This window comes from Scomber scombrus, chromosome 6 (genome assembly GCF_963691925.1).
Source record: "Scomber scombrus chromosome 6, fScoSco1.1, whole genome shotgun sequence".
Lineage (NCBI taxonomy): Eukaryota > Metazoa > Chordata > Actinopteri > Scombriformes > Scombridae > Scomber > Scomber scombrus.
Window position 1 is genome coordinate 7,356,795 of NC_084975.1, and position 17,668 is coordinate 7,374,462.

The 17,668-nt window shown below is 37.9% G+C and overlaps 1 protein-coding gene across 3 annotated transcripts in view; it reads left to right on the forward strand.

The window, feature by feature from the left end:
• Positions 1-17,668, forward strand: part of LOC133982582 (inositol hexakisphosphate and diphosphoinositol-pentakisphosphate kinase 1-like) — a 56,236-nt gene that overhangs the window by 12,833 nt on the left and 25,735 nt on the right. For all 3 annotated transcript variants that reach the window (XM_062421660.1, XM_062421663.1, XM_062421661.1), the window contains exons 3-16: positions 1,340-1,535; positions 3,932-4,022; positions 4,408-4,493; positions 5,974-6,128; positions 6,718-6,819; positions 6,969-7,130; positions 8,341-8,462; positions 8,792-8,893; positions 9,481-9,567; positions 9,982-10,057; positions 10,676-10,785; positions 12,195-12,280; positions 13,573-13,698; positions 17,214-17,335. In XM_062421660.1, the coding sequence (XP_062277644.1) occupies positions 1,340-1,535; positions 3,932-4,022; positions 4,408-4,493; positions 5,974-6,128; positions 6,718-6,819; positions 6,969-7,130; positions 8,341-8,462; positions 8,792-8,893; positions 9,481-9,567; positions 9,982-10,057; positions 10,676-10,785; positions 12,195-12,280; positions 13,573-13,698; positions 17,214-17,335 (1,623 nt within the window). The remainder of the gene's footprint in view (positions 1-1,339; positions 1,536-3,931; positions 4,023-4,407; positions 4,494-5,973; positions 6,129-6,717; positions 6,820-6,968; positions 7,131-8,340; positions 8,463-8,791; positions 8,894-9,480; positions 9,568-9,981; positions 10,058-10,675; positions 10,786-12,194; positions 12,281-13,572; positions 13,699-17,213; positions 17,336-17,668) is intronic.

Below are 17,668 nucleotides of genomic sequence, written 5' to 3' on the forward strand. Positions count from 1 at the left end.
AAGTAACTGAATAAATGGTCTATTAATAGTCTACACACATGCTTGTGGCCCTTTGAGGCTGCAGAGCTCATTACATACAAGAAACTACATTTTTTTAAGAGATGAAAGATGAAGCTATTTTTAGGTTCTTACCAGTCCTAGAAAAATGATTCAGAGTTTGTCCTCAGGAAAGGCCATGTTCTTCTTAATTTTGATAGTAATAAAAAAAAGGTTATCTGCTTACAGTGGTCCTTTTAGGACAACTGCGGCTTAGCTTGTCAGGCCCGGCTCTACATTATCAGACTTTCCTCAGCTTTAAGCAGACTCTGCCACAGATAGATGCAGCTGTACTCTGAGCTTTGATAGCTTTCAGCTTAAAGTGACTATAATCAGTAGTTTAACATTGATAATGGATCAGATTACCATCTGTAATATGAAAGGAATCACTATGTAGTGAAGACCCCACAGAGAATTATCACCCACGTCTGTATTTCCTTCCAGCTCTCTGGAGCTTTTTAGTGTCTTTTGTCTCAGTGTTTTTGGGTTAATGCCTGCAGCACTGCTGTTTTAGTTCACTCTTCATTGCTGCCATCAGCAGCAGGCAGCTGCCATCAGCAGCAGGCAGGCTTTATTGCACAAAAACCTCTAAAAAATGTTTTAACCCCGTTTATTCTACCTGGGGCAAGCTATCAAACGGCAGACATGCAAAGTTAGCTCGTAAACAAAGTGGACGGTGGTCATAAACTTTCCTCCTCCAAGAGGAAACAGATTCCTCTGTGAGGTCTGTGGCTGGGTCCATGTTAACTGAGACAAAGATTTAGACTTTTACATGCAGTAAATTGAAAAGCATTGTCACTTGAACAACAAACAGCAGTCTAATTCTTTGTCACCTTAAGTTGTTGAAGTAGTATGTAAATGTGGACTTTTGGTGGTGGTCGAGTTTGAGTGAGAAAACAATTCATGAGATTGAAAGGCATGGAATACATTTTGTGTCAAAACAATGAACAGTTGATCACAGTTTAGTCCACATTGACTGCTGTTGAGCTGAAGCTGGTTTTTTCTGCCTCTAAGTGGCAAAAAACCCAGTTATTGCATGTTTGAATCAGAGCTGATGTCCAAATTGCTAACTTTCAGTATGTTAATGACACATATTTAGCTTGTTAGTGTGCTTTCAACATTAATCTCAAATTATCGCTGACGCATTAAAGTTAATCACCATAACCATCAGTCTCTGTCAGCACAAGGACATTACACTGTGCAGCCACTTGTGCATTTCTGGCATGTCGATACCCTCCTCTCACTTGTCATCTCCCTCCATCCCTCTCTTCACTGTCCTAATCCTCCCTGTCCTCCCCACCAGCCATCAGAGCGACAGATTGTGGTCGGCATATGTGCCATGATGAAGAAGTCAAATTCCAAGCCCATGACTCAGATCCTGGAGCGGCTTTGTAAGTTTGACTACATCGACGTGGTCATCTTCCCGGAGGAGGTGATCCAGGAGGAGCCGGTGGAAAAATGGCCTCTCTGCGACTGCCTCATCTCCTTCCACTCCAAAGGTGAACATTTACAGTCGTTAAGAGCATCCTGTCAAACGAGCGGAAACAGTAACTGGGAGGTGGAGGGGGAAAATGTGGCCTAAAATTTACTACACCAGAAAGATCCAACTTCCATATATGGAAAAGTATTTGCTCATCCTTCACAGACGTTCACATGAAGCTTTGATGCACTACAATCACACCTTATTTTCCCACAAATTCACTAGATACCTGAATGTTTCTCACCACACGAAAAGTCAAACCTGTTGGATCGCCTTTCAGCACTAAACCTAGGAATAGTAAATTACCTTTAACACTGTGTAGGAGAAACAAAGGCAATAATAATTAATAATAACTTTATTCATATGACACCTTTTTAAAATCAGAGTTTAAGTGCTTTGACAGACAAAGGAAAGGCAGTACAATGCAAAGCAAAGACATACAACACAGAGAGCAGTCACAAGACTAACATTAACAAGATGCAAGTAGAAGGCAATGAAACACAATATGAAGTTCATAAAAAGATAAAAAAGACAATAACAGTGAACAAACAATGTCATATAAAAGCAAGTCTGTAGAAGTTTTAAGAAGTGATTTAAAAGAAGTTACAGATTCTGTAAGCCTCATTTCCTCAAGCAGGTCGCTCCAAAGCCGACAGGCCCTGATGGCAAAAGCGTAAGTAGGGTTGCAACTAATATATATTTTCATTGTTCATTAATCTGTCGATTATTTTCTCGAATTATTAGTTGTTTGGTCTATAGAATATCAGAAAATGGTGAAAAATGTCGATCACCATTTCCCAAAGCCCAAGATGCAACCTAAAATGTCTTGTTGTATATCTTGACCAATAGTCTTTAATCCAAATATATGTTCAGTTTAATATCTTAGAAGATAAAAGAAACCAAAACATAATCACATTTAAGAAGCTTGAACCAGAGAATAAGTTCATTTTTACTCTATTATGAAAACAGTTGGCAATTAATTTTTGACTTATCAGTACAGCTCTAAACAGAAGTGAAATGATGTTTCTCTGCCACAGTTACTGGTTCAGTTTGCCCCCGGAAATTAAATTGCTGTTTTTATGCTTCATCTGTTATGCAAATTGAATATTCAGAATTATCTTTAGAGAAAATATCAGTGCCCTAAAAGTTAAACAATGCCAGGCTGTCTAGCAGCAAAAGTCTGAAGGAGGGTCTGTATGGGAAACAATGAGAACTGTCATTGGAAATAATCTATTAAAAGCTGGTAGTTAACCTCACAGCTGATCCTGTCTGGTTAACAGAGGCATATCTAGACTAATGAGATCAACACACCTTTCCAAATACATGTTGTCTATCTCTAATTATACTCATGAACACATGTTGCTTCACCCCTATCAAATATTAGCATCAATTTGTTTTTATCACATAACATAACATTAAAGCAGCTGTGTAAAAAAAGGCAAATGAAGCAACAGTATATTATATTTATATTATTCAGTTTTGTCTTCATACACTGGTCTGTCTGTGTGTGTGTGTGTGTGTGTGTGTGTGTGTGTGTGTGTGTGTGTGTGTGTGTGTGTGTGTGTGTGTGTGTGTGTGTGTGTGTGTGTGTGTGTGTGTGTGTGTGTGTGTGTGTGTGTGTGTGTGTGTGTGTGTGTGTCAGATTTGATCACATGGGACACATGGGGTTTTTCCAATCTATTTTTAATAAGAGATGCTTGTTGCTCAGACCATGGGAATATGTGAGTCTCGTGTTTTTGTTTATACAAAAGCAGGAAAACAAACATTCCGCTAAAATATTTCCTTCAGATCTGGTTGTTTATCGTGGTCACGTGCAGACCAACATGGTCAGAATTGAAAACAATGGCCTGGAGGGTTTTTGTGCTTTTTTCATGTATGAAAGGCACTTATGTGTCAATACCTCTGCTAAGTGTAGTTGAGTAGATTAAGCAACTTACTGCACACATGTGGTGATCTAAACCTGTATAACTATACACTTTTAATTGACAAGGTCCTTGACCTTCTGTATTTTAGCTAAAACCTTGTTGTTACAGTCTGTCTGCTCTCAAATGTGAAATAAAACATATTTTACTTTCTATCAAAGAAGATAGTTTTTTTCTGTTCTCACTTCCTCATAAATACCCACTTTCCCATTTACATATTTCAAACAAATAGCTGTGGTTGTGATCAAAAAATCAAAAATGGAAACACTTTACTTCCTGTTTTTCAGGAATGATCTAGACAAAATTGTGTGTTTAAAAACATTGTTCAAATTTAAACACGTTCATGCATTTACCAATACAAATAACATTTTACTCTCCCTTGTCCCATAAACCGAGGTGGATGCTCAGTTCAGACACAAATTCAAATTCTTTGGTAATTACTGTTTATAAGCAGTAATAAGCAACATTTTATTTACAATTTAAAATGTTTCAGGTTTCCCTCTGGACAAAGCTGTGGAGTATGCAAAACTCAGGAATCCACTGCTCATCAATGACCTCAACATGCAGTATTTCATACAGGACAGGTAAGTTTTAAGCAGTAAAACATGCACATTAACATTAATGTTCTGTAAAGGCCAACATAACATAAAAGCAAAGTCCCTGCATCTGTACATTTTTTTACCTGCTGGCCTGTCCGACTTTCTTCTCATAAATTTACGACTTTAATTTTTTCTTGAAATATTCTCTTTTTCCTCCAAGTCTGTTTTTTCCTCTTCTTTTTTTCATGTATGGCCCTAATACGGCATCATAGCTATTTAGTGGCATCTTTTTTTTTCTTTAAAAAAAAAAAAATCAGATGAGCATTTACATAATGGGAGTGACATAATTGTTGTTGTCACATACCTTATAGTGTGCCTTATTCCTGTCCAACCCTAGTCACATTATAACGGTTGTTTGTTTCCCTGTCAGGAGGGAAGTGTACCGTATCCTACAGGAAGAGGGCATTGACCTTCCTCGTTATGCTGTGTTAAACCGAGACCCCGACAACCCTGAAGGTGAATAAGAATTATTTGTTTTGCATTTAAAAAATATGCATGAACCATCTGCTTTATGGTAACAAACTCAAACAAAACCATCAAAGTTTTATGAGATGATACCTCTGTGACATATGGCAGCATGCAGTGTCAGTCACCTTGTCAGTTAGTTAAGAAGATTAATCAGCGTTTAGCACAAAAACCAGAGGCTCAAGTTTAATTTTTTCAACTTCAACAAAGTATGAGGAGAAAAGTCAAAACTGCATCAAGCTGAGAATGTTAAATTCAATTTCGTGCTTTCTCTCATATTCAGACACCAAGGGGATCAATTTGATTATGTGGCCCTTTTGTTAATGTTGAGTGTTACCATGCAGTTTATTCATAATTTAAGATCCCCTCCAGATATTTAAGACCTACAAACTTACTTCACTGGGAATAATAACTTGTGTCTGATGTGTTTCTACACAGAACAAGTTATTTTTCCTCTAAATTCTTAATAAAATCATATCTCCTTTTCCCTCACTGAAAAATCCAGAGTCTGTGAATATGCAAATACTGTTCATTACAAAAGTTTAACTGCTGGATACAAGAAATCTGTTTCTTCATTATAAAGTCCTTTCTCAGTGTTTATGCACTGGGGGCTCAAATCACTCTTGTGTTAGTTGCATACTGGGCTCCAAACTATCTGTGATGTTATAAATCGTGCTCGTAGGTATACGTCTTAAAAAGAAATTTAAGGTGAGCTCCAAGAAGCTTTCTTCCTTCAGCAGATTAATGTGAAAAAAGCCTCAAACTGTGCATATAAATCATTCTCATTCTTCACAGTGAAGCGACAAAAGACAAAACACATTTTTGAATTGAGAAGGTCTTTAATTTTATCCCTCCATTTTAGCGAGGTCTATCCGTTGTTTCTCAGGAGACTTCCAGATTAGATAAAAGCTAGATATGACAAATTATAAATGGATTAATTCTATCAGAGGGTGTCGAATGAATTACCTTGCAAGGCAGCTGGATTCACTCGATAATCCATCTTTTCAGGCTTCAAGTTATGTGCTTCTGTACGAACCACCAGTGGTTGATAGACATATCGTTCATCCAATTACCTGCCTAGTACTTTTTGAAAGCGCCTGCCCTTTTCCAAACACTTTCCAAGGACGACTTCTCAGATGTTTCTGTGTGACAAACCATCTGGCACGTCAGGTTATCACAGAAACACTTGCTGTCGTGGTTAACTGACATTCAATGATGTCTTATATTGATGTCTTTAAGTGTTCTGAGGTGGAGAATGAATAAGACCTGTCAGAGTGGTATTGACCAGTTTGTCAATAGTTAAAAACATCAGGGAGACATGGGTTGATTTGTACATTCATGCAAAAAAGGAAGCTTATTTTTGCTTCTCCCTTGTCTCCAGCAACTGTGTTACTTTATTTTAGTTTGTGTGTTAAACCTTTTTTTTAATTCCCAGTGAAACAAATGTAAAAATAAAGACGTTTCCTTTCAGAGTGTAACCTGGTGGAGGCGGAGGACCATGTTGAGGTGAATGGGGAGGTGTTCCCTAAACCTTTTGTTGAGAAACCTGTGTGTGCTGAGGACCACAATGTGTACATCTATTACCCGACATCTGCTGGAGGGGGCAGCCAGAGACTCTTCAGAAAGGTAACTGCCTCCAAAGCAACTCGACAAAAAAAAAAGTCCAGTCATCGGCAGATACTCTGATCCAAGGAAGCAGGAGTTCAGCAGTCTGCTTCTGAACACATTGACTTCTAAACTTTTCCTTTCATAAGCACTTACAAGATCAATGTGTTAAGCTACATAACGATTTCCTTGTCAATAAATGTGTTGATATGAGAGTAAACTGAAATCTGGGCAGAACACCAGAATAACAGACTATATGATTGTCTTATTGGTTGTTTTTTAATATATGGACCAGGACTTCCTAAAAAACTGCATTAATACTCAATGGATTATCCTAGTTATTCTTTGACTTGAGGAATTTATTCATTGACAAAACAGAAAATGTAATATTTTGATATTATAAAAGGTCACACTGAGAGGACATTTGGCTTTTACTGCCTTGGTAATTGGACAGTCACTTTATCTTTGCAGCCACTTTAAAAAAAAAAGACACAAAGTACTTTAAGCATGGCATAAAGGTTGGTTAATGAGGTGCAATAAAATCTTAATTTACAGGTTTGGTCCTGAACTCCTTTTTAAATATCCTTCTTTTTCTCTGTCTTTGCTATAGATCGGAAGTCGGAGCAGTGTGTACTCCCCAGAAAGCAGCGTACGAAAGACTGGATCCTACATCTACGAGGAGTTCATGCCCACAGATGGTACTGATGTGAAGGTACTGCTGTTATTGTTATTGTGTGGATGTATACCTGCTTTATATTGATTCTTGCACCTTATTGATGAATTATGCATTTACTCAGTTTGTGAGGTGCGGAAATCATAAACATCTCTGAGACATTTTCTGTGTTTGTGTCGACATCCCAGGTTTACACTGTGGGTCCAGACTACGCTCATGCGGAGGCTCGGAAGTCTCCTGCGCTGGACGGGAAGGTAGAGAGAGATAGCGAAGGGAAGGAGATCCGATACCCTGTAATGCTGACTGCCATGGAGAAACTAGTGGCCCGTAAGGTCTGCATGGCCTTCAAGGTAAACCTCAGTCACTAAACTAAACTGGAACCACTTATGGTGCCATGTAGCAGGCTGATAGGACAGTACACACAAGTCTAGTTTGAGATTGTCAAAAAACATGCATTCTTTTAAAAATTGCACTATTTATCCGCTTGTAGTCTTCCTCTTGTCTTCTTTTATTGCTTCCTTTGCCATTAGTGTTCAAAAATTGCTCTGGGTACTGTTTTTATGTCCAGTAATAAATTTCAGCCTAACACAAACATTGCATTAACTTGTGTTTAGTTGCATGAGACAGTTAGACTGTGTGTTATCAGCCCATTAAACCCATTTGACAGTAAGGAGAAAATATGTTTTAAACAATTGTTGTAAATACAGACAGTTGTGAGCCCTCAGTAACTGAACTCCAAATGTGGATAAGCTTTTGATATTTTCCTTACAAATTAAATACAGTATCTCTTTACACGTGTATATCTGCTATAAAAGATTTGCCAAAAGCATTTTAAAGCTCACCACCAGAATTATTCATAACTCACTGCTTAAACCAATATTATACAATCCTGTAATTAGGAAACATTAAGACAATGGATAACTCAGTAAATTACAGAAACCACATACAGTAGGACTCAAAACAAACAAGTAAAGGCGACTACATTGCGAGTCACAATATATCTAATCGTGTGTTCTTTGTAGTACAAATCCACCTCTACACAACACAGTATTCTCAAAATAAAGATAATGATGCAAATGGGAAATTTTCTAGTTGCGTTGTAATCCTGATAAGCATAAACCTTTTATCCAACTGCTGTTAAGATATGCTATATTACTAGAAAAAATGCATTACTATCATAACTGCTGATAAAATAATCTATTTTTGGAACATCTGTTATCTCTTTGTGTCTCAGAGAAGAGCACAATGATGTCCACAAACAAGATAACATACAAACATGGGACCGAAAATCAAATAGACAATCTTTTCATTGATTTTTATGCATCATTTGAGTCTTTAAAATGATTTGATTTCAGCTGCGTGTGTTTACTTTGATGAATATAAGCTTCATGTCAAAACGTTAGCTGTTGCATCTTATCAAAAGCTCAAACTATACAGTACAGTAACTGTGCTCTTCAGATTTGCAGAACTTGGATCTGTTTTTGTTTATAACCATCATGTTACCTCTGTCTAATAACATTATGGCTGATACCATCTCTAATTTCTTGTGTGTGACTTTAGCAAACAGTTTGTGGGTTTGACCTACTCAGAGCCAACGGACACTCCTTCGTCTGTGACGTCAACGGCTTCAGTTTTGTCAAAAACTCCATGAAATACTACGATGACTGTGCCAAAGTCCTGGGGTAGGTCACCTCAGCTTTCATGTGATTAATATTGACTTACGGCATGAAACAGGAGTTTTATATTCACATTCAGACAGCCAGAACAGAAAATACACATATACAGATACACAGTTTAAACATATTATGTAATACAACTATTTAGTTGTAGTTGAACACTGAAAATAATGAACTCCAGAATAAAGACAAACCAAAGCATTAAGTTGAAATATCAAATGTCTTCAAGACCTGTTCTGTGTTTTGTCCAATTTTACAATTACCTTCAATTTTTTTTTCTGTATAGAAAGTTTTTTTGTGCCATAAAATCAATTATACGTCTGTGCCTTTACCAGGAACATGGTGATGAGAGAGTTAGCCCCACAGTTTCACATCCCCTGGTCCATCCCGATGGAAGCTGAAGATATCCCCATTGTCCCAACAACCTCAGGAACCATGTACGTACTGAAAAACAAAGTATTGGTTATATGGTGTCTGGTTCCTGAGCAGAATGTAAAAGACAATTTTGGTGCTTAGCTACTTGAGCATATGATATGACATAATATGATACGCTCAAATACAATACTGTGTGTCATTGTGATAGTTTGCAAAGGTTGAAATATTTAAAATAATGTCTTAAATGTTTTTGAAAATGAACACATTGTCTGAAAGTACTTTTCTTGAAGTTAATTATTTCACCAATATTTATTTGTTTAACATCATTATGAATGAGTAATAAAAAAAGATTGCATGGCCATGCTCCAGAAAAAAGCAAGGAAAAACCCTTCACGCATTAACACACAGTAACACAGGATCACATACAGACTGACACTCACATACTCAGAGACTCAGTCATGAGATCTGAAGTCTCATCTATCCGACATTAAGAGCGTCAGACTTAATCCCGGATAGATGAGACTTTAGATCTGATGACTGAGCATTACTTTTTCAGTGTCAGTTAAAGTCTTAGTGCTGGTTTATCGAGGTAGGTTGGAGAAATAACTGCGCATCTGAGGAAATAACTCCCTCTCTGTTGCTTACTCAGGATGGAGCTGCGCTGTGTTATCGCCATCATCCGCCATGGAGACCGCACACCAAAGCAAAAGATGAAGATGGAAGTTCGACATCCTCTGTAAGGATTCTTTCTTTCAGCATATTTTTTAGCTAAAGCAAAACAAAAGATATCAGTGTACAGTTTACCTCATCTTATAAAATACTGCATAAGGAACAAGATGTGATGTGACATGTGAGGACAAATTTATTTAAATTCTTGTTGAAATGCCCAAAACTGAAGGACTAAGCATCCCTCTATTCCTTCTATATTTATAAGTGTTTGCATCTAGTGAGTCTACTTCACAGAACATTTCAGGTTGTAACTGTATTACATGTCAGGATAAACTTCAGCCTGTCGCTCTTTACCTATTTTTTATTAAGCAATAAATCAAAATGTCAAAAGCATTTCACTTTAAATACTTTTTTCCTCCAACCAATCTAATAGTTTCCTTTTCCTTTTATTCTAACTATTTAATCTGTTTTTCTTGCATAGATTCTTTGAGTTGTTTGAGAAGTATGGAGGCTACAAATCAGGAAAACTAAAGCTGAAGAAGCCAAAACAGTTACAGGTGAGGTTGATGTTACTTTTCTATTAAATCACAATTTTAGGATTAATATCTCACACTGCATTGTGACTTTTTATTCTCCTGTTTTTATCTGTATCACTCTATTTAAGCTTGATTTTACTTCCAATTTAACACTTTTAATCATATTTAAATGTCTTTTTATTTTACCATGTGTTGCTTTTATATTCTGTCTTGATGCATTTTATGTTTTATGTGTAAAACTTTGAGTCGCCTTGTTGTTGAAATGTGCTATTCTAATAAATTTGCCATGCCTTGCTTGTTTTTCCCCAAACATCCTCTCTTTCTTCTGCAACCTTAATTGATGTTTTGTTGCAGATGATGACTAAATCTTTTTTAAGAATAATGAATGGTTTCAGAGAGGACAGTTTAATTCCCGCCTATCGAGCTTCTTAATTATTATGGATGACAAAGCATCGTCGTTTTGTTGTCTAAATACACTCACGCACACTGCATTCATCCTGTCACTGTGTCATCTTCATTGTCTTGTCTTTCACGTGGTTTTCACTTCATGTTAATCAGAGCACTCCGTGTGTGTTTAGTCTGCATAGTGAAATTAAAGATAACAGTCAAATTAAGGGGTAACTTCCTCTGTGTTTGCAGGAAGTGTTGGATATCGCCCGCCTGCTGTTGGTCGAACTTGGCCAGCACACCGACTGTGAGATAGAGGAGAAGAAGTCTAAACTGGAGCAACTCAAGACTGTCCTGGAGATGTGAGTGATATCTTAATATCAATCAAACACATGTCATCACTTATACAAACACACACCATCCTCTAGTTTCAAATCATCATCATTCATTCACCTTCAGTCATCCACTCTCATCTGTGACTCTAGCTTTCATTTTTCAACACTCCACAACGGTTCAGTCATCTTACTCACATCCACATACATGATTACGTTGAATCGCTCCCTCCCTCTTTTGTCTCTAACTCTTATCTTTTATATTTTCTTCCCTCCTCTGTCCCCTCTTTTCTTCCTGCCCACCCATCCCTCCTTTTTCTCTCCAAAAGGGAATCCAGCTTAATTGAAACTCAGTACGCGTCTCCCTTCTCCTATTAAAGGATGAGGTCCTTTCTGTAGTCTAATTAGACTGTGTACAAAATATTAGGAACACATACTCTCTTTCGGACAGAGGAGGTGAATATATATGAACGATAATGGTAGATGAACATGTATAAATAAAGTAAAGAATGCAGGTTAGATGCATTTGTGCAAGATTAGAAGTTTGACTTAATATTTGAAGGGTATTCCTAATGTTTTGTACACTGAGTGCACAAGTTCCATTAATATCCATTCATTTTTAGCCATTAACACTGGACACATACACAGTTAAATGTCTTTGATGATTTCACTGTGTTTCTATGTGTACATCAGAGTGTGCTGTGCTACTTTGTGTGCATGCCATCGTGATCACATATCAACTGGAATCTAAATCACCTAATGTCTTCCTTCCTCCTGCCCGCTGTCAGGATTTATACTCATTTCAGTCATGTGCTGGGGATCTTATCCAGAGAAACTTGGAATGAGTACAGCAAAAAATAAATAAATAAAAATGTCTGGAAGTCCAAGATCAGATATCAGCTGTGTGTTTGACTTTTAAGTACTAGAACAGGATTAGAATTGGCATTGATTTTCACCTGGCACCATTTTAAAAGCAGTCACGCACACACCATTATACTTTCTCTCTGTCTTTTTTTTAATGATCACAGGCACACATTCACATGTACACAAACACACATTGAAATCATTGGAGGTCCATCAGTTGTACTTACTGATCCTCAGCTGCTTCAAAATAGCTCCTGAGTGACTGAATTGTCATTAAACCCACCTGCTAATACTGTGTGTGTGATCAGTGTGTCACATTAGACAAAGTCGTTGCCTTGCCCTTACTTTTTGAGCTTCATTTTGATATCAATATGGAATGGAAGTCAGATGTGTGTTTGGCAAATTGAGTTAAATATCTAAACAAAATTCTTGGAGATGGGATAAAATGTTTGTGTGTATGTATGTGTGCTCACTGTCCGTGTATATGTGCATATCAAAATTGGTTGTGTCTGCTTTGTGTTTGTGTGTGTGTGTGTGTGTGTGTGTGTGTGTGTGTGTGTGTTGATTCCCACCAGGTACGGTCATTTCTCAGGTATCAACAGGAAAGTCCAGCTGACCTACCTGCGTCACGGCCAACCTAAAGCCTCCAGTGAAGAAGAAGGTACAAACACACACAGAGTTCACGCAGTCAGTGCTTATTTCTACATTAGTTTTTTTGTTTTGTTTGGAGTATCACATGGAAAGAGATGACATTAATCTATTACAACATAGAGAACAAACTGCAAAATAATATTGTTTAAAGAAATGTCTAAAGTGATTGCAATAAAACTTGGTGCATGTGATCGGATGCTAGGTCTGAGCTTCGCAACACAGGTCATTCTGCCACTAGGGGGCGCCACACATGTGAAAAGTTTATGTACAGAATTCGGTTTGCATGGTGTAGGGTGATAGCCAATGCATAACATTTCATAATGATGATTAAAGTGAGCAAAGTTTATTATAACAAATATACATTCTTAGACTTAAAATAATCAAAGTAAATAACCTGTATGTGTTACAGAGCTGATATTTTTTCTTGCACATTCACTGAATTGTGACAAAATTGTGCCTCACTGCAACCTATAGTCAGTTCAGAGGTCTGTAACTCTATATTTGTCAAAATATGAAAAAATCTATTAATTATATTTTTACAAGTCATATGCTACCAAAACAACAAACAGACATTCTTTGGATACCAGATATCAAGTGTTTCAAATGCTGTTCAGATCAGTCCAGCTGTGAGTCCACAGTGATATTCAATATGTTGTTATAATTTGTACTGCATGCATTCACAGCACTTTCTGTTTAGCCATGTGTTTGATCACACCAAAATAATTGACAATCCACTCGAAACCAGCAGAATGACGTGTGATTTTTGTGTGAAGTACAAAATTATCCAAATTTTGCACATGTGATGGCATTGCTTCAAGTTGTAACAAGGTTTGTGGACACCATTTCCCCCCATTGCAGAGTCAGTAAGTCACTGTCTCTGGGGGAAACAAAGGTCTCTGGTTCAAGTCCCAGGGTGTCCAATTCCAACTTGCCAACCATGTGGCAATTTATGTATGTGGCACGTTTTCAAATTCTTCTGAAGGTCATGTTACGATGAAGATTGCCTTTTGTGATTGTTGGACCTGTTTATTGCCGCTTGAGACTATAAATATATTTTTTGTTGTTATTGGCAAAATGAAACTGAAGACACAAATAAGTGTTGCGACACTCTGAGCCTCAGCAGTCACTAAAAATAAATGTCAAATTAAAGAAATTCTGATATTTACAGTGTTACATTTGTTTTATGCAGCTTGCCAGATTAAAGATTCATCATGTGAATGCACAAAATGTATTGATTATTGTTCATAGGCACAAATACAACATCTGATAACATTTTTAATAAAACTTTCTGTTGCTGTTCAGACTGTAAGAAGGACAGCCCATCTCTGCTGCTGGTCCTGAAGTGGGGCGGAGAGCTAACACCTGCAGGCCGGGTTCAGGCTGAGGAGCTGGGCAGGGCCTTTCGCTGCATGTACCCTGGAGGTCAAGGTACTCACCGGACACACACACACCAACAATAATGTTAGCAAACAGAGGTACTTCCGAGGGGTCCCTTCTACTTTGGATCTGATGTAATACTGGTTTTGTCAAATTAATCAATTGAATTCACTGAATCTTCCTGTTTTGAAATCATCTCTCAAAACTCAACGTGACCGTTATTGCTTTTGAATTTTGTTTACAGATGCACACACACACACACACACACACACACACACACACACACACACACACACACACACACACACACACACACACACACACACACACACACACACACACACACACACACCTACAGAAACATACACACCTACCTATTTGCAAAACTCACATAGACATCCACAAATGCACAAATATGATCAAAAATCTAAGAAAATAAACTGTCGTTGTCTGTCCTCCCACATGCACCTTTCATTGCTTCTAAAGCTTTATTTCAAGCCCATCTTTTCAGTAACTGAAAGCACTACCATACTATACCATATCTAACATTGCATATACTGTCAAAGAAGGTGAGGAGGGTTAAATTAGAGTCAACAAGACAGACTTTCAGGCTCCGTGCTGCCACTATTACTTTTCTGGTACCACCCACTGGATGTGATGTTTGAGAAAATGTGTTGCCTTTACAACAATAGAATAGACTGATGTCTTACAACGCCTCTGTTACCAGGTCAAGATATGTTGTATAGTAAGTTATTTTTCCTTTTATACATTAAAGGTGACACTGAGATACACATGGAAAAAAATGAACTTTTGTGCCTTCATGATGGACTTTTGAACCTGTAGTGGTTCAACGTGCTGCAGTGATGGACAGATGTACCTCAGGGCCCTAAGACATCACTGTTGGTTGTAGTCACAGGTGCAATAAAGCATGTTTCTGAAACAGGTTTGAGACTTTGAACAAGTGAAGGACTGCACACGACACCCTTTTAAAGGACCATTTCATCAGTTTCAACCTTATCTGTAGCTATTTGAATTATTGTGAAAAACACCTGTAGTTGTTGCAGATGTTCTCTGTGTCTTAGGGGTGCAGCTGCGAAATCTGTTGTTTTTCTGGCACCAGTGCCGTCATTTGACGTCTACAGTGATGTAGTCGGGGTCAGGGAAGAACTGCAAGCTATTTCAAAGGTGGAGACATTTTCTAGTTGCCAGGGGGCTTGCTCTAAATGATGCTCAAAAACAAAATGTCCTTGTTCTTTTTTCTTATCGCAAACGAGCTACATTTACAACAGTGAAAATGGTATTGCATAATATGAGTGCAGAGGACATTAAGTATGAAGATATGAGGATACATTTACACTTTAAAAAAAAAATTCAGGCAAGAGTATATGGCCAAAGAAAGTGGTGAAAGGCCAAGAGTGTGGCTGCATTAGCTGTGTAAGAGGAATAAGCTTGTACTCAATGCATCCTGGCACATGTTGGCACTGCGGCCGCAGCCTTACAAACAGGATAACTGAGCTTTCTTGGTCAATACATCACGCCACACACTGAGGAATTTATTGCTTAAATTGACTACATTTATAATCATCACTAATTGGACATCCATATGAATCAAAAAATTTTCCTTTAACCCTCTTCTCTTAACCCGTTTGATATGCAGTCTTTAGGTGGACACTCCTGTCATACCAGTGACACTTTGGTGACTCTGTCTCTCCACTTATCTTGCAGAGCTTTTAACCAAGCAGTTCTTCTGTGCTCATAAATTAAATTTTTTACAAGCTTTCCTCCTTACTGCTTTATGTTTTATAGTGCATGCAAACCTGAAGCAGAACTGAAAGTAGACACAATCTGTCCGCTTTGTTGCTTTGCTTTTGAAAAGAAGGCTGTTTCCTCATCCCAGCCGTTGTTTTCATTCCTCTTTGTGTCCACCACAAGTTTTGTCTATTAACTCTGCTCTTCTTTTCTTACCTGTTGTTGCACTGTGTAAACTACTAGCCGGTAACCGCCGGTCCCTTGGCTGTGAGTCCCCTATTGACTTTGGTAAGAGAAGGGTTTCCTGGACACTCTTCCACTTCTCTCTGATTCTGCGCATTTGTCATTCCATCCACTAACCGTACTCTGATCTCTCATCTCATCGTGATTTTGTTTCGTTTAGCCCGGAAGCTAGTGTCCTACATTGAGATTGCTGTGGATTGTTTGTGCCGTCGTTGATGTGAACCCTAGGTGATCCATCACAGCAAAAGTCGTTTGGTCATTTGTTGTTACGCAACCAGACCGCTAAAGTGACTGCAGTGTTGTAAGCTAATGCGGATCATCTCACACTAATCCTACTGCATAGTTTCCCCCATGAGTTTTTGAGCTGTTACTGTTTTATAAAGTCCACTTTAACCTGAACAGGGGTAAGTTCCCAACAGGTCCCTCATATAACCCAAGATAGGTAATAGTATAACATCCTGCTATCTGGCTTTACACTAAAAACAATGCATGAAGCAGCAGTGTGATTTGATCTGCAGCGTTGGTATGCATCCTATGGAGCCCCCCTTTAGGGTCACCTGAGAGGTGAGAGGGAGAAAAAAGATCCATGTCTATATCTGTTCTCTACATTAGAAATCTTTGCACACAGTTTACAAACCATGCTTTTGGATTCATAATCCATGTCCTCAAATTATGAATTCATGCCCAGGGGTTTGTAAACTGCCCTACAATTTAAAAATTATTTTTGAATATTATAATATTATTAATAATGATATTATATTTTTGTATTTAAATCATTTTAAAATGTCTTCACCCTGTTTGACGCTTCATTGTTGGATAAGCAGTTGCAATGTAAATGGAAGTTTCTCACTTTGTTGTGATACAAAGTTTGGCTAACAATTGAAGCCTGGGAAACTAACGTTAGCTTTTTCCTCGCCAGTCTCAAACTGAAATGTTTTTCAATTGCCTATCCAGGGGTGCAATTTACAAATCCATGCATGGATTGGTTATTCAAGGGTAAAACCGTGCATACAGACTTCTTAACTGAGATTACAGATTTACACATGGATCTTTTTTCTTTATTTTTCTCAGCAGACCCCAAATGGACTCTGTAGCATCCACCTAATAAAATTACATTAATTTCCATATGTGAAGCATGTTAAAAGACTTTTTTTATCGTCTCTCTCCTAGTAGGTAATCAGAAGTGTCTGATCTCATCTCCGCGGGAGCTGTCTCCAGTAATTTTGGGGTTTACTTAACATCTGTTCACTTCACTTTCACTTCATTTTCTTTTTAGCATAAACTACATCATTCAATTACTAAGTGAAATGAGCCATGTGAAAAGCTTACAAAGCATTTTGAACACTGTTTGATTATGAGGATCTTGCATTTGAACTGAAAGTGACGTTGTACGTGCACAGGTGATGTGTGCCTATTTTTAATGGAAATCCGTGGTCTTTTGGGTACAATCAACTTTTCTTTCAACTACCTCCCGACTCAGCCGTTTCTATAAAGATAATATTGTAATATATTTTAATGTTTTTTTTAAACTAATATGTAAACTGTGATGCTTTATTCTTTTTACGATGTTCAAGGTGATTACGCTGGCTTTCCTGGTTGTGGCCTCCTGCGCCTGCACAGCACTTACCGCCACGACCTAAAGATCTACGCCTCAGACGAAGGCAGGGTGCAGATGACAGCCGCTGCTTTTGCCAAGGTAACTGTCCCTGTATCTGGAGGACTGGACTTTATGTATAAATGGTGTTACTAACACACTCAAGTGAGAGCATCAGACAGATCTCGGGACGACGATTATGATTAGTATATCCTTTCGAAGACTTGAGACACTTGCTTTTAATCCATATCTAATGGATGGATTAGTCAGAAAGTAAATGCTGAGATTTTATGAAGTCATGTCATTTTATGAAGCAGTTTATCCCGACCAAGAAAAGAAAAGATTATGGTGCGGGAAAAAGGTTTAGATCTCAAGTTTTCTGAGTGGAAAATGAATCTTTTTAGTCACTTAAACTGATAAAATCTAGTTTGAATG